At 44.1% G+C, this 22,121-nt stretch overlaps 1 protein-coding gene across 2 annotated transcripts in view; it reads left to right on the forward strand.

Moving 5' to 3' along the window:
* PHACTR1 (phosphatase and actin regulator 1) overlaps window positions 1–22,121 on the forward strand; it is a 73,180-nt gene that overhangs the window by 50,176 nt on the left and 883 nt on the right. For both annotated transcript variants that reach the window (XM_009579599.1, XM_009579598.1), the window contains 4 exons: window positions 2,915–2,970; window positions 8,039–8,100; window positions 16,987–17,127; window positions 20,492–20,568. In XM_009579599.1, coding sequence (XP_009577894.1) covers window positions 2,915–2,970; window positions 8,039–8,100; window positions 16,987–17,127; window positions 20,492–20,568 — 336 coding nt within the window. The remainder of the gene's footprint in view (window positions 1–2,914; window positions 2,971–8,038; window positions 8,101–16,986; window positions 17,128–20,491; window positions 20,569–22,121) is intronic.

Raw genomic sequence — 22,121 nt, forward strand, 5'->3', positions numbered from 1 at the left:
ACGAGTATCAAGATTTTTAAAAATGGTAACATTAACATCTGGCTCAACATCTGGCAAACCTAGAAGCTAAGAGGCAAGAAGAAAGAACTAAGATGAAGCTGTTCTGAGTTGCTGGTGGAGTTGTTTGTAAAGCCCAAAGATAGTTTGGGGGCAGAAGTCACTGTAGCAGCAAGAGAAGAAATGAAATGAAAAGAGCAAGAGACCAAGAAAAGAGATAATTGTGAGAGCTTGGAAGGGAAGGGCTGGGGAAGGGGCTGCGTTTGTTTGAGGAGCTCATCAAGGAGGGATTCACAATGAGGGAGCAGGAGCAGGCTCAGTCAGTCCAAAAGGATGATGGAAATGGGCATGTAACAGCAGTTCATGGAGGTGAAAGCAGACACTAGTACTGTGAGGTGAGGAACCTCCACAGCTTCTGTTCATTGCCTTCTTCATCCTCCAGCTGTGCCTCACTGCTTGCACTGTAAGGACTAGTCATGATTTTGTTCCACTACAAGGGTACCTTATCTTTCCTACTGCCTAAGTCTTGCTATTAAAAATTCTTGGGTTTGTAAGAGTCCAGAAGCGATCGACAACCCATGAATGCAGATAGCTTTAGATCTCCAGACTGAATCTATCAAAAGTGTCATGGCTTTTTCTGAAGCACTTGAAAATGGTGGTTATCATTTGGGCAGGAGCACTCTGCAGCCTGAAAAGGGTGGATAATGGGATCTATAAAATAATTTGACTCTCGATGGGGAACACAGGTATTCTTGGCTGGCTTTCCCTAGGGGCCCTGCCAGACAGTGTGGGGAAAAATCCCGCAGTCTGTAGGTCTCTGAACAGCACAGGAGTAGAGGGTGCGTATAATACCAAGTGCATACTTGGAAGAGATCTCTGTCCTCTTGTGTGGAAGCAATGACACAGTGAAGTGAGAGTTTTGTTTAAATGCATCTACTTCATGGCAGGTACCCCAGTAAACACATGGAAAAAACTTGGTCGTTTTGTAAATCACCTATGTAGACAGATAAAACTTCTGCCTTTTGTTAGAAACACTCCAGTGTGAACTGGTCTTGACAGAACTGTTAGCTGAATCCTTCAATCCCTGTTTTCTTGGAAAGGGAAGGACCTTTTTGGGAGCATTCTCTTCAGACTAATTTCTCCTTCTACTTGTGTGATGTTTGGTTCTATAGAAGCAGCCGCACACTGGATGGCTGGAGTCCGTCCTTAACATCTCTCTGATGCACCCTCTTAAAAAGCATCACGGTGCCGTGGATTAAAAACATTGTATAACTCAATTCCTGCAGACACACATGGTGGGGCTAAGAGTGGCAACTTTTTCTCTTTGATTCTCATGCGCTGCTAAAAATAAAGTAGTTTTAATTGCTTCATAGTCCTAAGGTGAAGTCTCCCATTAGCAACAGCTCCAGTATCTTAAAGATGGTAATAGCAAGCACTTGAATAGCACTTTCTGTCTTCAAAGTACTTTGCAGACATTCTTTACTTCTGAATTAAGGATGAGTTTCTGTCCCTTTCAACACTTTTCCAATGAGATAAATGTTCAATCTGCCGTGGGAAAGAGACAAAGCTAATGACTCCAAATTCTCCACTGGAATAGGGCCATGTTCTGCTGTTTTGTTTTAGTGGTGTAAAGTGGCCCCGAAGGACGTATGGCTGGTATCACCTCTGCTGGTGGAAATCTTCAGTCTCTATGAAGTCAGATGCCTGTAGCGCTTCTGCCTTCATACAGCTAGTGTAGGGGGTGGGCTCCTACCCACCCCATGTGCTTCAGCCCTGTGCACCATGCACGATGTGAGGGGCAGGGGTATTGAACTGGCGCACAGGTGAGCTCCTGGCTCTGGAGAAGGCTGGGGATGCGTGCGCATCTCTGGGCAGCGGCTCAGCCCCTGTGTGTGAGGGGCCGTTGTCAGATATCCCTCATCCAGCCTTGCAGAGGCAGCCCTGTGTCAGTGAGCTTCTGTGCCCCGGATCGAGGGAAGCATCCATCTCAGAAGATGAAGCCATGCCGCCAGCGTTCATATCATGCTTCCTATCAGTACCCGGTACCTCACAGGGGAACTGATGAGCCAACTGGCAGAGACTGAGGCCCCCAAGTTGGGAACGTCTCCAAATGACCATGTCTGAAGGAAGAGGAGGCTCTGTCCTGTCACTGGCATTGTTGACAAAACTCCCATTGACTCGGAGGAGAGTATGAGGAGGCCCAACAGTGTTGACTTCTGATGTCATCTCCCTGGTTTACTTTGTTTTGCAAAGACCCCTTTGTGCTTCTCTCTCTTGCTTTGTATTCTAAATATTCAGAGCATTTCTGTGCTCAGGGTCCCCATTTGTAATTAGATTGTGTTTGTTGTGACCCTATCACGTACAGGTTGACTAGCAAGTCACACTGATCCTTCAATATGAGATTTAATAAAAGCCACGAGAGGAGGAGGAGGAGGGATGCTATTGTTCTGCCCTCGGCGCTGCCAAACCATCCCTTGTTTTTTCTGTGGACTGTCTGTGTGTTCAAACACTGTTTGAACAAACGGGGCGCAGTCAGGAGGCTGGCGAGAGGGCAGCGAGAGGGTTAGCTGGATCTTAGCTAGAAATACTTGCACGAGTCAGGAAGCAGGCATGGGAGGAAGGAAATTAAGTGGAGACATCTGTGTAGCTTAGCTTTCAGCAGCTCTGCCTGGGGTAGGGGTGGGAGAGTCATGCCCAAGATGACATAACGTATTTTGTCTTTCGTGAGTTGAAAACAGAGGAAACTGCGAAAGCGAAGCATGGTCTGTGTCACGCATGGTCCGGGCATACCAAGTACATAATGGAGCAGTGTCAGTGCTTTCTGCTCTGCCTTTCACACCCCAAAATAACTCTTTAAAACAGAGAACTGAGGAGAATGTGATATGGTCCAAAAACTGATCTTGGACTTTTTTCGCAGACGACTGAGCCAGAGGCCGACTGCTGAAGAATTGGAGCAGAGGAACATACTGAAACGTAAGTCCTGATACTGCTGACATTTAACCTGAAGCCAGCTAGTTTGGATTGGTTTAGCTGTATGTTGGATGCTTTTTATAAAACATCAACTATTCTGTATATGCATCGTTAATAATAATAATGTGCATCATAAATGCAAATAAGTGCGCAAGTCTGTAGCAACATCTAGAGCTGCAGAAACAATTCTTTAAAATCAGAGTCAGTAAATTCACACGAATGAACAATCTATGGGGAAGAAACCCAGACGGTGAATCTCTTTTGCAAGTCCTGTTCCAAACAGAGGATCGGTTATTCTGAAAAGCCTTTATGCGGCTTTACATAGATGAGCATCCCATTATAAGTTAGTAAAGACATTAGGGCATGGCTTGATTAGTTTTCCTAAAAATCTTCACAGCAATCTAGACTAGGTGGAGCCTTTATTCAATTAAAAAAAGAAACCAGTGTGACTCGGGATTATTTCCCTGAAATGTTCCCCTGAAACTCTTCCTTTAAATCAGCCAAAAACTTGCTGGTAGATCCTCAAAACATTAAATGATGTTTTAAAGGGACAAAATACCATTTAGAGAGCCTGGTTGGAGTTAAGTTAGTAGATACGTTGCCACCAGCTTCAAGGGAAGCAGGACTGAGTCTAGCACGAATCTCGTAATCTCATGAATGAATAGGGAAAAAAAATGACAGTTTCTTTACTCACATTGAAGTGGTTTGAATATAAAAATTTTTTTAAAAAAAGCTGTTTATCTAATTGTTGTTACTTTGGAAACAGAAAACAAAAGAAACAAGTTCTTCCCTTTTTAAGTTAGTAAATCCATCATTCCAGGGAAATTTAAAAAAATTACTACAGAAAAAAGTATTTCTAAATGGTACCTTAAAATACCATAAGTCTCCTTACGTAGGTCCATAATTTACAATCTCATGTTGTTCAAATAACTGCCTTGTACAGAATCATAAAAATGTGGTAGCAGAAGATTAATTCTCTGAAAATTAGCAGAATTGGTTGATTAAATACTTCAAAATCAAATTCCTAGCAAGCTAATGATAGTGTTAACACTCAGCAGGGTTTTTTTCATCTGTTCACGTTACTACGCGTGGCAGACAAAGAGAAAGAGAGAGACACCACTGACAACGCAAAGAGGAGAAAAGACCGGACAGCAGAGCGGCACGGGCGAGCCCGAGGCTGCCAGGAAAGCCATTTCTTTGGGGCCAGCCCCCTTTTGATAGTTGTGCTCCTACCGGCTACTCCTAACTCCCTTGCCTGGCTGCTGGAGAAAGTCAGGGGCAGAAACTGGGAAAACAGGTGGCACATCCAGATGTGACTGTCTCACAGGGGGGTGGCAGAACAGCTGGAGGAGGGGGAACCTGCGACGTGACTGATGCCAGGCTCAGGCGAGGAGGGACAGAGGCCAATTCTCTTGGCAGCTTATGTTGTCATCCCGGGACTTGCCACCAGCATGACCCAACATGTGTCATGCACCACCTGGCACTGGTGAGTGACCAGTAAACACTGCCCTGGCACTGGTGAGGGTGGCTGGGGGGAGCTGGGGGTCGCGGGCAGCAGCTTTGGCAGCAGTGTTTGAACTGGCATCAGCAGAGAGGCAGCATCTCCAACACTGGGTACCTTGCAGAGATTCCTAAAGGTCACGTTGCCAAGCGCAGCAGTCACGTAGCAGCCTGAAAATGTCTTACATTTCAGAGGAATTATCTCCTGAATCACGTTGGTTTCTTTTTGAATTGAATAAAGGCTCTTAAATGACATGGATGTATTTCAAGATATTACCCCGAACCCAGAACTATATTGTATTTCCTAAATTGAATTTTTGTAGCTTGGTTCCTAAGCACAGATCTCCCCCAAAACATGGTAGACAAACAACTTCATAATTACAGGAAAAAGTAATGTGGTATTTCTAAGGCATCTCAACTTTTGGTGAAGCACAGCGGGAAAGGAACAAACAATTAAAATAGTTACATCATTAGAAAAAAGAAAGCATAAAAATGCTGCACTCTTAAGCAAGTTAATATAAATAGTGTCTGGTTTGTACAGCATCACTTTGTGTCCTTTCCCTAGACTTCTGAGAAAAAGAATTGTAACAAATATAATAGAACCTAGAGAAAAAGAGACTTAGGAAGCAATAATGAAAAGAGTGTAAATTCTCTACATAAGCAGGTCAAGCTATTTGCAAAAGCCCAGTTCATAGCACACACACGTACAAAAAAAAAAAAAAATCCAGCAAGCTCCCAAGTAAGAGTAAATCGGATTTCCTCTGCAGTGAAAGCTGAAATCTCCTTGATGCAAATGTCATGTCTGGTACCATGATGTGCCTGTTACATGTGTAACCACATTGCTGCCCATTCTGATGGGAAGAAATGAGGCAAAATGCGACTGGACATCCAGTCTTTATACGTTAAGTGATGGCTTCGTACCTCTGTTCTACTGCAATAATTATGAGATGGTCAGCTTTATTGAATTGCAAGGGCAAAGTGTCCATTGCACAAGTTCCACTGCTTGCTGGTAGCAACAGTAAGATTACAGCAGCCACAGCAAAGAAACCGAGAACAGGGACACTGGTGCTTGAAGGGTCCTTCACTGAAGCATACCCAATTCACTGACTCTTATTTAAGTCAAAGGCATGTAGTGAGAGGAGTCCAGACCTGCAGGGTTAGTGCAAAGGCTAAAGAACACTTTTTGCAGTTAATACTTGCTGGCCAAGTTCATGAGGAAGGATGCCTGAATCCTCCTCACACACCACCCCCGCCTTCTCAGATGGATACAAGTACTTCAGCTGTCAGTCTGGCACATTCAGGGTTGCATAAATTCCTCACAAAAATGATGGTTAGGTAGGCTCAGAGGGTCTCAGACTGTGCTGGGGGACATTTCACAGGCCTGAAAATCAGGCCTGAAAATCACACCCACACCCACCCACCCACCCTCACATGGACAGGTCTAGGGAAACAGAGCATCTCCTGAACACATAAGATAAAATAAAGCAACAATTTTGTAGCTTGGCAAGATTGGCATGACTTAATTAATTTTAATGACATAGCTAAAACAAAGGCACTTTCTGGTTTCAGAGGAGAATGTATTTGTAATTCCCAGCTTTTACCTGACGGAAGTCTTCAGCCTGCCTGGCTGTCTCTGAGGGTGGGTGGCTAGGCTGAGAAGTGAGGAGAAAAGGAAGACATTGTATGCCAAGTACAAAAATGAATGGCCATAACTAAGTTTTATACATAACTCTTCAGCTGCTTGCAGTTCTACCCTAGCTCTGTTTAGCGCTGTGTCTCTCTGGCTTAATCTTACAAGGATTTATTAGTGGCTCTGCTTCTGAGAGTAGGCATTTGCAGGACCAGCTCCTCCAAATTTGAGACACAAAGGGAAGAACAAAATTGCTAGAGGAACAATTGCCAGAAGAGAATCCAGCCCAGTAGGGACAGGAACCATTGAAAAAGGAAAAATATATTTATCAGTGTAGATATTCCAGTTAGCATTTAAAAAGCCATTTGTGACTCCCTGCTGTCTTCTGTTCTTTCTACTCCAGTATCAATTTCCTTCCTCCTAAAAATGTAAGCAGTATTTTTGGTAAAACGGCATTTAAAGATCAGAAGCGTATTGTAAAACATCATAACATTGACTGGCTCTTTGACCACTTTGGTGGAGATTTCCCAGTCCAAAAAAAGTGAGCCGTTGTGATAGACCTGTCAGCTCTACTGTCCTGAGCAGTGAGAAACCTGGCTTCCTCACCTGCTCAGAGACTTCTGTGGTCTCTGAACCTTAGGTCTTATTTCTGTGTGGGGAAAGCCCCAATTTTGAATGCGTTGGTTTGAAACGTTGCATCTCCTCCACTGTGGGCAGACTTCCATTGGATTAGGACCTCCTTATATTGTTTTTGGCTTGTCCCAGTTGGTTAGTGGGAGTGCTGACCTGTGATCTCTTGGCTGAAGAAGTTACGGCTGGCGGCTTGTTGCTGCCACTCTGCCAAGGGTGCCTGCTTCTCCCGCAGGATCAGTGGAGAGGAACCTGGCGTTCCCCCTTGGGTTTAATTCAGTCCAAAGTTGGATAATTTAAATCAAGCCACCTATCCCAAACTGGCCTTTAAGGTCCATAATCTTCCCTGCAAAGAGTTATTCCTGCCTGAAGGAATAACTATTCCTGAGCTAGTCCTATCTGAGTGAAAACCGGATCACACCAGGGGCACAGGGTACTTGTTGGAAAAGCCGATGAGCTGTGTTTGCTCTCACCTGTTATGCGTGGGCGTGATTGGAGTAAGGAGCAATTCAGCCATCAACGAAGCAGTGGAAAGGGATCCTAACTGATTGAGGAACTGGGTACCTAGAAACCTGGGCTTTTAGTGACTTTCAGTAAAGTTCAGTGGAAAGACACGCATGACAGCCTGCTCCTAAGTTGAAGAAGAGTTAGTATACTCAAATGTTATTGTCCTCTTGAGGGATAATGGTTGACACTTGCCCTGTTAAGTACTTGTAACGTGATCTTTTGGCTTAATGTTGAAAGTGGATTGCCCTAGGATGTGCTTTTACGCTCCAGTGCTGTGAAGGCTCATGATGGAAGGACACTCTCTCCTTACTCTGCTCAGGTCATGGGAAGTTGCAGATGTTGCTTGGCACCCCTGTTCTGAATTTTTTTTCCATTCTCTCCAAAGAGTAGCTGCAGAGAAATTATTCTGTAGATGGAGAAAAAAAATGCGTGTTTCTTTTCCAACCATTGACCTTGCAGCCTCGCAGAATCTGACCGTATCGTAGATGAACCCCCCCTGAGGCCACCAGGCCTGTGGGCAGGGAGATAACAGTTTCTGAAGAGCTGGCTCACTGCCTGGCCCTTCTAGAAAGTGACACACATGAAGAGGTGCCAACACAGGGCAAGGAAGGAGACTAGATGTTTTATGAAGTGTGTGAAGAAGTGCAGTAGCTACGGATCGAGGAAGTTCACCAGCCCCAGAGGGACATGCTGTGCATCAGAGAGGTCCTGAAACATTAATATGCTGATGGAGAGGCTTATTTTGTTGCATACTGTGCATGCCTGATGAGTCCACAACCTGAGATCCTTGTAAATCTTTTACAGCCCGGAATGAGCAAGAGGAGCAGGAGGAAAAACGAGAGATAAAGAGAAGATTAACACGTAAGGTGAGAAGCAACTTCGATCCTATTATGCCACTACTGTAACTTTCTCCCTACTGCACAGTTGTTTGCCTTTTTTCTCTTCCTAGCACCATTTTCAAAAGTAGAGTGTGAAACAAGTCTTCAATCTTTAGAAGAAATCACCCATGTTATAGGGTGTAAGTCCACAGACAGTGAAGAGAACCACTTTGCAGGCTATTGCTGGTAACATTTTGAAACTGGACAAAAGAAGATCTAGTCTTTATAACAGAAGGAGTTTTGAACAGTGAAGGATACAGAGCCTAGCGAGCACCATTTTCAAAAGTAGTGTGTGAAACAAGTCTTCAATCTTTAGAAGAAATCACCCATGTTATAGGGTGTAAGTCCACAGACAGTGAAGAGAACCACTTTGCAGGCTATTGCTGGTAACATTTTGAAACTGGACAAAAGAAGATCTAGTCTTTATAACAGAAGGAGTTTTGAACAGTGAAGGATACAGAGCCTAGCATTGGTCTAACCCTGCTCCCTGTAAATGTAATGGCTTCTGCAGCCATTACAAAGAGAGAGCAAAGTTAAAACAATGCTGATTGCATTTGAAGATTCCACTTGAAAAAGCATTAAATTGGGAAATAAACTTTTTCTGGAAAAGGAGATCGTCATTTGAGGCATTTAAACTAAATAGATACAAGCGCTCACAAAATGGTGTATAGTGCAAAAAACGATCTTGTATTGGCAGGGAAGGACGAACAAAACAGCACAGTTTGGTTTGGGGTTTCCTCCCATTTGAAAGTCATTTAATCTTAAAACTGAAGAACAGTCATTTCAGACACATACGTTCCGTTTCGCAGCTGGTGTAAATGTCTACAGATGCCCTGATACACATAGCCAACAATCCGTCCTGTTATTGCAGATAAACTTTATTTCACCACTGACATATTTCCTATCTCCAGAGGTGGAGAAAGCCCCCTAAAAACTCAATTGCTTGCAAAGCAGCACCAACCCCTTCCCGTACATTTTTAGGTGGCTTAGTCTGTTTGACTTATGTGATCACAAGCTTTCATGGTACAAATAATGACAAGGAAAGGGCTCTAAATATACATGCAAAGGTTACATTCGGAGAGCTGGATTGTTTTATTTTATGGTTAAAAATCTCACGCCTTATTCTCAGCTCATGTAAGTCAGCAGAGTTCTCCTTCACCAACGGGAGGATACTGCCGTTGTCTGCAGGAGCTAAGAATGCGTCCCCGGGAGCTATAATATTATTCTTTTAAATGCTTAAATCTGTGACAACAATGGCAGGGATGGTCTCGTAGCATCCCCTCGTAGCACTGCCTGAAAGAAAAGATCCTAACTGCATTGCAGGTGTTTCATGGGACTTACGCTCTGCGCAAAGGCTAGAAATACCGTTTTACCAGGCTTTTGATTTCCCTGTACATTGAAGGGTAAACACGTACAGGAATCCAATCCAAAGCTTGATCCCATTTGATGAACGGCTGTAAGAGATAAAAAGCAAAGCTACCCATACCCAATCTGCTGCCTAAGAAATGGAGGGTTGCTAACCCAGCCAGCATTATCACCGTGCGGTTCCCATCCTCTGCTATCTTGTAGGAAGGTGCAAAGCACATGAATTGCCTGTTGCAGACAGAGGCCACAGCTACTCGCTAAACTAAAACGCCCAGGCTGCTGTAGCATCGCAGCAGTGTCTGCTCCCTGAAGCCTCAGCAGTCTTCTATAAGATTTCTTTCTTTGTCTTGGTTGCACTTTTAAGTAGGAACAACAGCGAGAGCAGCGTCAGTCCGAGCCCCTGGCAGTCGGCTCTTTAATGTTCATACCCCTGTTCCCAGTCACATTCCTTTTAGCCTTTTTTGGTTTCTTCCCTAGTAAAGATTTTTCTCCCCCACGTTTGTGAGATTGGTAGCAACATGGCTTAGCATTGTTTGATTCTGATCATCTTTTTAAACTGTTGTAAAATGTTCTAGTGACACACAGTAATTTTCATGAAAGAACCACAGGCCTGATCTAAACACAAACTTTGTTCTCACCTACCAAACATACTGTTACAAAAGCTCAGGAATCACTAGAGGAAGGAAGTGAATAAAGTGTGCAAGCAGATAGGTAACAACTAGAAAAGCCAACCACCTAGTGAATCCTGCAAAAATTGTTGTTATTCCCCAGCCCCGTCTTTCATGAGCATGTCCCAGATGTGTCGTTGTGTCTACAGCAGAGTGGCAGGCTCCTTCTGTCAATTTGTACTGAAGTCTTATTACCAAAGGATTTTAAACCTCAGATCAAGCAGAAGTTTAATTGAGCACGGCAAGTGTTTTGCCCAGCAGACCTTTCTGTTTGCACTGAGGTTTAATGCACACACATGCCTACAGGGTAAATTCAACATAAGGAGAGTATACCACGTTGCCTCCTTGTAACCACGTGTGGTTGCTAATAAGAAGGGAAGGGGGTTCTGCAGAAGCCGCTGAAAAGACTTTTGACCTTGCACTATAGAAATTGCTACTGTCCCCGATTTTTTGGTGGCATTATTCCAACTCCAAGGGAACAACTCACTTCATCCGTTAAAAAGCTGTTCTTAAAATTCCTTCAGCACTGACATTTTGTTACAGTATTATGATGATAAGTTGTAACATGACATGCTGTAATAAGTAAGATTACCTTGCTAGGTCTAGATGCTTTATTAAAGTCAGCAATAAATATCCAGTTGAATTCATCATCTGGACAGGCAATTTCTAAAAAAAAAATTTTAAAAAAATCAGGTGACCTATAGCGAGCTGCCCCTTTAAGCACTTTTCATCCTTTCAGATTCATCTAACTCCAAATTAACTGGGCATAGGGAATAGCTGCCATTCAAAGAACAAAAAGGAGGCAAATGCTACTCGGTACAGTTTCTCTGTAGCTCCTGCCCGAGGAAGCCTGTCACCTGGGATGCCCATGGATGGGTTCCACACATCCAGCCACCCCGTGCTCCCTCTCCCTGCCCCTTGGGGCCCACCGAGCAGCTTGCTTTGAGTGGAGGGATATGTGGATTAGGAAAGGATTTCTCTGAGCACTGGTCTTGACCCACAAGCCCATTCCAGGAATTTTAACATGCGGAGGCCCTCTGGGAGAAGTGTAGCAAGCGGGTCCCCTCCACGAGGAGATCTGGGCCCCCAGGAATTACTACTAAGAATTTATCCTCTCTGAACCGTGGTGAATTTGGCCGAGCACCAAGGCAATTAACACCAGCCTGAACTCTCCCTGAGGACTTCCATTACAGAGAGAGAGAGTCATAGCCTGGATTAACAGAACACATTACAAATCACTTGCAAAGAGGAATAAAACTCTTCTTTTCCTACCTTCCCTTGTCTCAAATAGCATCATGCTCCCCATTCCCCAGAGCTGTTTACTGCTTCCTATCCCCCACTGTCAATAGCTAAGTTTTCCCAAGGTCTAGCTTCAAAACTAAAGAATCTCTTAGCAGTAATAATGACAACCAAAGTGATGAGGTATGGCTATTTCTTAAAATCCATGCAATAATCTGAACTCTTTGCTCCCATTAAATTCCTGCCCCAGTACAACTTAAACTCTCTGTTCACTGGAGAGCAAGCTGGTGCCTCACTGGGAAATGTCTTGCTGTTCAATCTTTTCTTTAATTGACCTCCACTGGCTTGCATCAGCACAGGCTGTTCAAAATAATGAACTCTTGAGAGAGGTGGGACTCGTTAGAGGGAGGTGAGAGGAAGGCGGGGGGAAAAAGGTCAGAGAAGAAAAAAGGTCAGCAGCTAATTTGGATAAACTGCATTTATAGTCAGAGAGAAAGGTCTTTGGGGCATTTTCATCACATCCTGCTCCTATGTCTTACCACAAAAGGTGGGGAGCAAAGGAGAGAGGGGGTTGTGTGCGCTGCTAGTTAGGATCTGTATTTTTCACCTTGGTTTCTTCCCTAAATAATAACCATAACATTTTAATGAGGTAACAAAGCAGGCAATGATGAAGTGGCAAGACAACGAGCTTCCCTGTGACTGAAGTGGAGCAAACTCAGCATTTCACATTTGACTAAATCCCAAGACCAGCCTGGCAAGAGTACGTCCCCCTCCACTTTACCTGGTAGCGGTGCTTGGGTTTGCTTCATTTCTCATGCCGAGAACAAAGGGGTTTGTGTTAAACCTTCCCTTGCAAATTGGCTCAGTATCAAAGCTTGAAACGTGCCCATTTTTATCTCCAGTGATCCAGAATATACAGAGGAAAACTTGACCTCCCGTGAGGTCACATGGGAGGTCCTGTCCTCATTTACACTGCTTTCGCATTAAAACAAATCCATTTACTTTGAAAGGGGTTTTTGCCCTGGTTCATACTCAAATAATGAGGTCACTCGCCATAAAGTTGCCTTGCTCCCTCAGCTCACAAATCTTCACAAATAGGTGAATAGAAATGTATATACCAAGGAGGTACACCCAGAAGTCCAGACACACACATGCACATGCCTCTGACATTAACACAAGTAACTAAAAAAGGGTCCAGCTCAGTGAGTGAGATCCCTTTCTCCCCGCGTGGAGCACCACCGCCTTGTGCAGGCAATTGCATCGTGTCCTTTTACTGTACGTTTTGAACGTGCCCTGTTCTTTCTGCCTGTTAGAAGAAGCAGAGCTCATTCTCAGGTGTTGCCCAAGAAGGATTGTGTAGCATTAAGCAATTTTGACCCAAGAGACCACAGCTCTCAGGCCATAAAAATAAACTCCAAGGTGAGATCTCAGGTGAGCTGTGCCCTTATCGTGAACAGACATTGCACTGACACCTGCAGTGGAGCCACTTAGAGTCTCTTAGCAAAGCTGTTTTCCCAGCTATTTTAGAGTTAAGGGTGCTCTGGGTAGCTCAGACATACTGAGAGACCCTCATGCTTAGCAGCTCACAAGAAATCTCAGCAGTGGCATGAGAAAGAGGCAGGGCAGTTTGTTAACTGTTCAAATAATGTAGCTTTAATTAATTGCTTTTAGAAAACCACTCAGTGTGGTTGTCCCTCTCTTTTCATTTAGTATGATCAGATCAGCACTTTGGTTTAATGTACTGAATATTTTGTGTGTGTGTGTATTTATATGTGTAAATATATGTAGATATATGCCTATACATGAACTATGTGGTATAAGGTGTGGATTTCAGGACTCTCTTTCACAGTCAGAGCACTGGCACGAGATTCAGTGCATCTTTTGTCTGTTAATAGCTCTGCCCCGGGTCCCCTGGGTCACCTTGAGCTGGTTGCTCGGTCTCTGCGCTTCGCTTGCTCCAACTGCTCTGTGGGGAAGGAGACGCTGCCCACCACTCTGACAGGGTGTATAAGTACCTGAAATTGCTCTGGTTGTAGGTTTCTGAAGGAAAGGCAGGGCATCTAAAAATAATACACAGTAATAGTTGTATGACTTCAGAGGAAGAGAAGCAGCAGCTTTTAGTCTGTCTTACGTTCAGGTGTCACCTAAGAATGAAATTGCACATTAACAGCAAAGTTTCACAATGTGCTTATGCCCTTGACATTTTTTCCTGTATAACTCAGTGCACTGTTCTTCACGCCCACCGAAGGGTACAGTGTGTTTCAGTGCTGCAAAATGTGCAGGTGATGCACCTAATTTGGTTTTTGTGCATTTGCGAACGTGAGAACTTACCTCAGATTTGTCTCATTTCATCATGTGGCCCTTAACATTTACTGTCATTCCTTTGATTTTAACCCACACCCAGCGCACCAGGAAGCCAAATTAGCTGTTTAAGACCCAGTGCAGCATTGAGGTAAATACCAGCAGTGAATTCACATTGCTGGCAAAAGTACCACTGCCTCGTGGTGGCTCTTGGTGCTCTTGTGCTCTTGACACCACCTAGACATGAGTCTGGCACAGCATGCTTCAGTATATCAACAGCCACCTGCCTTCTCCTTTGTACAAACTTGCTAATCACTTAGATTAGCACAAACATGAAAGCCGGCTAATGTCAAGAGCTGACAGAAGCTGTGAAATAGAGCCAGTCATTTTGTGAAAGTCCTCTTCCAGCTTGGAAAGCTTATAGGAGCTCCTGCTTCCCTTGTAGCCATTTAGAAACACAGAGTTTAATTCACAGGATTTTGTATTTTGTTGGTGTTGTCTTACTCCATGTAACAAGACATTTTATTTTTTAAAAAACTCCATCCTAATTTGAAACAACATCTAGGCTATGTCCTAAAATGATAAAAGCTGAGAAATGTATGATAATATTGGTGATTCATCCTTAATTCTTGCTGTTGTGAGAAAAGCAGCAGTTGATACAAGTAAAGATGGAGCCTCACCCCTATCTTTGAAATTTTGAGGTGTAGTCATAATATTATTTCAGCATAAAGATTCTCTATTCCCATAGTCAGGGCTTAGATTTTAAATAATCAGAAGCAAAATTCTGCTGTGCTATCTGAGTAATAATGCATCAGCGCTAACAAACCTGCAGCTCCTAGCAGTAGGGCTGCTAGAAAAACCTAGCAATTTGAAATCACATTCAAAATGAGTTGTAGGTCAGAGAGAAGCCTCCCTCATAGCATAACTATGGTTAAGCATGGTAATAGCAGTTTGGTTTGCTTGCTTTTTAAAAGCCTGTCTGTTAATGGCAGTGTGTATTTGGCTTGCAGGTGACTTAGGCATAGGTATCAGGGCTGCAGGCTGAAGAGACAATTCTCTTCTGCTAGTGTGAAAAGTAACATTTTTAAATCTATACGTGTTTCGAGCTGCTTTATTGTGCCCTCTGGCTTTTCTGACGTGGTACTCTAGCTCACAGATAGGTTTGTCCTGTTGTCTAAAAAAAAAAAAGGTTATGCCTACTGTGTATGCATTTTGGTTTTAAAAAAAGGTCCCCAAAACCTGTCGTCTGAGTTCAGAAAGTCATGCTTCTTGCTAACCTCACTGCATGGCTGGCCTGAACGTGGATATATAAAATGGGGCTTTTCTTGGGAGACTCTTGGAAGAAACAAGAGGAGGCGTATAGATGTTGTGAGACAAACACATGCGGAGAAGCTCACCCCAGGAAACTTCATGCCTCCCATAGAAGAAGGTGGGTTTGAGAAAACTGTCTATTTTTAAGATCTTTGCAATATTCAGAAGTTTGAGAGTTGCTTTTTTTCAAACCAGCAAGGAGTTTTTCCCCTATTACATGTTGTAATTTACCCTAAAATGGCTATGGAGACAACACATGAACTGCCAAGCTGCGACTTGACTGATGGCAGCTGTCCTAGGCAAGGGCATTACGTGGCAGTGTAGAGTTGTGCTCCTGGTTACCCTTTCTTTCCGAGATTTCTCTCCCTTCAGTGTGTGCAAAATGGCTGGGCTGCAGCCAGGAGGGGTAGAACGTGATTCCTGTCCCTGAGCATCTCACAGGCGGGGCATTAGTGCAGCTCTGCATGAGGTGTTTGAACCCAGTTCATAAGTGCATGCTCAGGGCTATCCATGTGAGGAGAGCAGCCCCACCATCACCTCCCGTCGCAACCATCTTTCCTAAAAAGAGAAGAGAGAGGCAACCATCCATGCCAAGAACAAGCACACAGGGATTTAAATCCAGAGGCAGGATGGGGCAGCAGAGCTATCTTGCATCAGCACCCAAATGCTGGAGAAATGTGGGATTTCAAGCATGTGCTTCTCTTTCTTGTGATCTTGCAAATTTTTCACCCTCCACCTAGCATCCTGGTGGTTCTGAATCTTAATTCTCCCTGGAAGATGAAATGCAGGGAACCAAGATACTTATTTTGGGAGGAAGGTGGAATTGCATGTCAGGATCCAGGAGCCTAAATACCTTTGCAGAACAGAGTCTCAAGCATTTTATGAAATATGTAGACCTTTCACTATTCACAAGGGTGAAATATTACAAAACACACCTATTTCTAGTGAGTGGGAATAGCATGATATACTGTCTAGCTAATTGTTAGCAGGATATTATTTTTTCTGCTACATCATGGTTACAAATGCTTCACTCTAATAGTGAAACTTTTGCAGCTAATGTACAGCCACATGCACACATATATGTAGAACCTTCTTCAGAAACGCTTGTGTAACTGCTTTTGACATTAACCAACATGCTGTGCATCCAAGGAGAATTGATTCCTGAAAGCCAATTCCTGTCCCTAGCCATGTAACCGGCTGTACAATACGTGGACTACCAGCACACTACTGTCTCTAAATTGAGAGGAGAGTTTTGACTGTGGCTGCCTATTCTGCTGTGGAATTTGAAAGAAATGCTTTGGAACAATGAAGGTGCTTTCTTGACATGATACAATCCACCCTTGCAATTTTTTTTCTCGGCTTGTAGTATGCAATGTAAACTGTTAAAAGTCAAATACGCTGTGACACAAAATTGAGCTGCAGCACGCAGTGAAAAGTTCAATGAGCAATAGTCATCATCACCCTGCCTGCCTTTTCTGGAGGTAAGGACAAGTCTGCAGAGTATCAGAATGGCAAGGGACGTTGTTTGTCACCTTTTGCACGTAATTCAGGGCAGGATCTGCTTGGTGCCTTTGCCTGACTCTTCTCAGGCTGGGGAGCGTACTGCCTGTGCAGGTAGTTTTAAAGTTGTGTTGTGGTCTTCGTCTCTTCTTGAGACATCAATGCACTGGGAGACTTTCTTGCATTACATCTTATTTCTGCCAGGGGTGACCAACCTCAGCCAGCAATTGGGGTCTCCAGCCACAGCTGCTTCCCAAGCAACAGTGGGCTGCTCCGGCAGCAAGGTGGGATGATATTCAAGATGCTATAACAAGAGGTTGTCTCCCAAGTAGCAATTCCTTGAAAGGTTGATAAAACCAACGATACTGGGAATGTCTGAACCCTCTTGTTATCATAACGTCTGTTGTAGTAAAATAAATACCCAAGCAGCACTCTGCAAGAAAAAAGTGAAGTCCTGATGTCTTTTTCCACTCCTTCCTCAAACCTGCAGCTGAGTCAAAGGCCCACGGTAGAAGAGCTACGTGAGAGGAAGATCCTCATCCGCTTCAGTGACTACGTGGAAGTGGCAGACGCACAGGACTACGACAGGAGGGCGGACAAACCCTGGACACGACTCACAGCTGCTGACAAAGTAAGTGAAGCCATGGCTCGGGAGAGCCATGATCTAAGCATGTCGCAGAAAACGGCATCCCTCAGGTCCCACAGGTCCCACAGCCATCAAGGAATAAACCTCCACTTGAGTTCCCTTCCCAGCACACCTGTGTTTTCTTCCTATTGACAAGGTTTGTTGTTTGAGTCATAAATCTTTGGCAAGAAGGCTCCTATATGCATGGAAACCAGGAGCAAGCCTAGCAGCATTATACCACTTAAACAGAGAGGGGAGAATATCAAGCCCTTTGGGGAAAGGTCTCGAACCCTGTTACTTGTTTGTTGGTTTTGCTCTTGCCACATAATGCTGCCAGCTGAGAGCTCCTGCAAGACCTAGCAGAGCAGTGTGACAGCAGCACTTGCCAGAATTGCTATGCCAGGACGGAGCAGGCCTGGGTGCAGAAATGGCAGCAGGTCAAATAATTGGCAAAAGCACCTCCCACCGAAGCCAGATAACTTCTCTCTAGTGTGTTACGACAGGGGTGTTCACTCAGGATTTCTGCCCCGTTCCACAGAGTATTTTAAGCACTAAACTGAAATCGCAGGAGCCCTGCAGATGAAGAAAAGCTGTGTATTTGGTATCGAGTGCGCTGTCCTCTGAGCATCAGTGGGACCTTCACCAAGTGATGTCTCTGGTGGCAGCACTGGTGGCAGAGGAGTTAAATTGCTGGCAAATTATAACAGTCATATCCTGAGGGTCTTAATGGTGCCTCAGGAAGAAGACTTAAACATTTTATGGCCACTGTAAGAAAAGAGGACTGCGTGGCTGATCAGTGACTCCCATGCTATGATGCCCATGTAATTTTAAAGACTTTCAGGTATCCGACTATTTCTTTGCTGTGGGACTCATGCAGCGACAGAGACCATGATGTCCAATGTTTAGAGACAGGAGCAGGATTCCTGGCCATGCCACTCATTTGTGGTGCTCTTGGTTTTATTCACAGAGGAAAGGGCAGCCTGTTCTATTTGTATAATTTAACCAAAGGACTTGTATAGTTTTGTGACCACTGTCTGGTGGTTTTCTCCTTGACAGAGGGCTTTTTCAGTTTAGCTTTGGATTAACTGCATTAACTTTAGCATAAACTGATCTGAAAAAAAACTTCCTCTGGACTGTCCACTTGGTTAAATTAGGTTTTCCCATTTTACCTCACCACGTTGGACAAGATCTTACTCAACTGACTTAGTTATATTCTCCCAATTGGTAGATGAGGGAGGGAATAAATCTCCAACTGGTTCTGCAGCCATTGAGAGATCCCTGTCTGGGATGAAAGGCATGGAGAGACTTCAGCTGGGAAAGGAGAAGATTTGGTGTCCAGAGATGTCCTTTCTCATCCTGTGTCTGTGAAGAGAACAAGTATTAAATACCGCTATTAAATGTAGCCTGGCAAAGAATTCAGTATTAAGGCGAAGTACTCTGAGGTCCCTTTTTCTTTTTTATAATGCATGGGCAAAGTCAATACACAGAGCAAAGGGCTTAAGTTCTCCAAGTGAACCTTTCCTAAGCAAAGCAGGAGGAGAAATGTTTGTCATTCTAATATTAATTCCCCTTACGGCATAAGGAAGCAGATATATTATTTTTGGGGTTTGCGTCATATGGGTGGTATTCTGATTTCTGCTGTTCAGATGACCTGCTTTTCCCCACCACTGTGTCCACGGTTGGAAAAAACAGCCAGACAAATTGGAAGCAACTCTAAAATTTCTGACAAAGCTGCAACATCCTATAAAAGATTATTTTCTTCCAGAGCTTTGATTCAATAAGCGTCTTCATTGGTCAGCACAGGCTAGATTTATTGCAAAAATAGATTTTAGTAATGGACTTTTCTGTTTGTCAGTAAATCTTGCTCTGTGTGCTGGATGTAGGGAACTGCCTTCAGTCTGACTTCATCTTTACCAGGTCTGACTGTTACAGGAATAAAAAGGGCACTTTTAAAGCGCTCCAACAGATGAGGGATGCAGGGGAAAGGCTTTCAGAACTTGTGGGAGTCAGCAGCCCGGGTGGCCTCCTTCACAGTCACTTAAGCAGCAAATTGGTCTGCTGAAGGTAGGCCCTTGAGTTGCTGCATAGCCATCGCTCTGCCCTGATAGATGGAGGCAGAGCCTGAGAGACGTTTCTAAGGTAAATAAAAAACGAAAGCTGGGCAGAAGGAGCACAAGGGGCCTTTTCTGTAGATCACACTCGCAAAATCTATCACTTAGGGCTTGTCAAGGCAAAGGTAGTTGGTGACTGGATCAGTGGCTGTTGCAAAAGCCCTGTTTCGGGCTCGTGCTCTTCATACTAGTTTAGATTTCCTTCATGGAGAAAAATTCCTGACAGAGTACCACCAACCGGAGCACCCACTTGCAGCTGCTGATGCTGATTTCAGCATCACACGGAAAGGCAGTGGCACACACCGTGGACCCGTGGGAGCATTTGGCTGCAGCAGCCGCCTTGCACATCCTCTCCGTATGCTCACAGTGAAACCCAGTTGTGAGCTACAAATATCACAGGGCTGTCAGAAGTCTTGATTTTGGGGCTTGGGACTTGAGCCAGTTCTGCTGAGCACCCTCTCTGACATGAAGCTGAGTCCCTCCAAGTCACCCCTTCTTTTTTTTTTTGTCTTCAATATTTCTCTTCCTACCAGTCACCCCTGGTTTTCTTTTCCCTCATGGACAAACCACAGAGGCTGTAGGTAACTGGGTCTCCTGCAGGTGCTGAATATGACCGTCGGTGGCTAGTTTTCTCCTGGATTAGTGCTTTGAATTGGTTCAGTAAATGGCACAGCTGGGTCAGAAGGGAGGAGGAGGGCAGAGGGGCACAGCCCGAGGCAGAGAGGAGGGCAGGGAGCCAGGCATCCCTCTTTGCCTCCCAAGTAAGCCCAGCCACTTTAGGTAACTTCACCCGAGGAAATTCAGGACCGCATAAAGGCAGGAGACATCTCAAATATGAGTCCGACAGGATCCAGGCCCAGTTTACTCACAGTCCAGCTCTGAAACAGATCTGTTTGAGAAACTCAAACAGTGTTTGAGAAACTCTGGTGCACATTTTTTTTCTCATGCTTATGCTAATTTGAATTTTGTACATGAAAGTGTTTACATAATGAGCCAGAATTGGGTTCTGTATCTGCGTTGTCTACGATGTATTTTCAAATTCAGCCATTCCACCGAAGCATTTATCTCTTCCCTGTATGTGATTTAGAACATGTTTATCTCTGTTCCTTTTCACATTTTAAAGTCTTTTTTATGTTATTCTTTCTCTGTCTGATAATGTTATCTATCTGCTGCACTTTTAATATACTGTTTTGAAAGCAAAGTGAATTTATTTTGATCTCTCTCCTTTATACATTTATGAGTTTATTTGTCCTTTGCAGGCAGCCATTCGAAAAGAGCTTAATGAATTTAAAAGCACTGAAATGGAAGTTCATGAATTAAGTAGGCATCTAACAAGGTAAGCTGAGATTAATTTTTTAAGACTATCAATGAATGCTGTTGTTTTCAAAAAAAAAAACCCAGTGGCTGTTTCTCCAACACCCACTGAACACACCATGAGGTCTAAACAACATTTAGAATTACAGGCTGTAAAAGAAACTCGCACAGACGAACTCATGCTGCCTCATTACATGGCAGTATGCAGGCACGTGCCCTCTCTTTAATGAAGTGGAACCTCCTTATTTTATTTTTTATATCATCATGCTCTAGCTGCATGTCTGTTCTTCTGATATCAAAAGTAAATAGTGTTGGTGTCTGAAGGAGGACAGGAAGGTATTGTAGAGCCAGTACGTAGCAAGGTATGAATGAGTGTAGACTCAAACCCCGCTGAGCGTACATTCCGCACTACGCACGTGTCCTGGTTGCGGCTGGGATAGAGTTACGTACGTTCCCCGTTCCACACTGAGCACATCCCACGCACAGATCTCTCAGTCCTGCCCTCCACATCCTGCCATAGGCGATGCAGTGGGGAAATAGCAAGATCAGCATTATTTTTTACACTTTTAGGCCTTTTTCAGTTAAAAAGGTAGAGACTGAATGAATTATCCGTGACCCCAAACTAACAACCCTCCTCTCTGACAGACTGCGGCCGAGGCACGCTGGGAGGTCAGGGCATGTCCCCTCACACAGCCTGTGCTGAGTCTGCTCTGGCTTTGATGCCGAGATGAACTGAACTTTGGGCATTTCAGCTGAAGTCAGGCCTTTGCAAATCAACATTAACCCCCACTCACTGTTAGTCGTTAAAGACAAGTGTTAGTATTGAAGACAAGTGAGAGTGAAATCTGGTGCAAAACTGGAGCTGCCCTTGTATTAATACGTTCATCAGCTAGGTGCTCATAAAAAATGCAGTTAATACTTTTAAGGAAAATGCAGAAAGGCTCAAGGCAAAATTAATTTTGTATTAGGGGATTTTTATGTGTATAAATTAATAATTATATTAAAATTCACCACATGTATTATGCATACATTCCCTTGCAGAAACGATCTCCCTTTTACTTCCTAGCATGTGCTGGGATGGTTGCACTGGGGTTTGTAATAACGGAGAGCTGCTAGAGACAAGCCAGCTGCCTTAGAGCCACGAGGTCTGGAAGAAGCTTTAGGGTGTGCAGTTGGCCTAGATCTGTTGACCCCGGTGACTGAGCCTTTGAGGCACATTTGGCTCACTCCTCCAGGAGAGCAGTGACAAATTTAGAAAGGATGAGGCTGCTTTAAAGGGGGTGTTGCTACAAGGAGTTGAGCTCCATTGAGAGCTCCATTGATTTCCATGAGGCCTTTAGCATCCCACAAACGTAGAGAACAGTTTAGGTTTCCAGAAGTCTCTCCAGATGCTTGGCTTTTGCAGGTTTCTGGGCAGTTTTGCATCTCTTCCAGTGTTGGGGTGAGCAGTGACCCTCTGAGATGACTCAGTTTGTTTTTGAAAGCCACTGAGTGGCTTTGACTCACTAAGTCTGGGCCAAGCATACTCAGAGGTATAGCTAATATAATAGAAATTGGAATAAGGGTTTGTCTGAA

This window comes from Fulmarus glacialis, unplaced genomic scaffold, assembly GCF_000690835.1.
Source record: "Fulmarus glacialis isolate BGI_N327 unplaced genomic scaffold, ASM69083v1 scaffold1766, whole genome shotgun sequence".
Lineage (NCBI taxonomy): Eukaryota > Metazoa > Chordata > Aves > Procellariiformes > Procellariidae > Fulmarus > Fulmarus glacialis.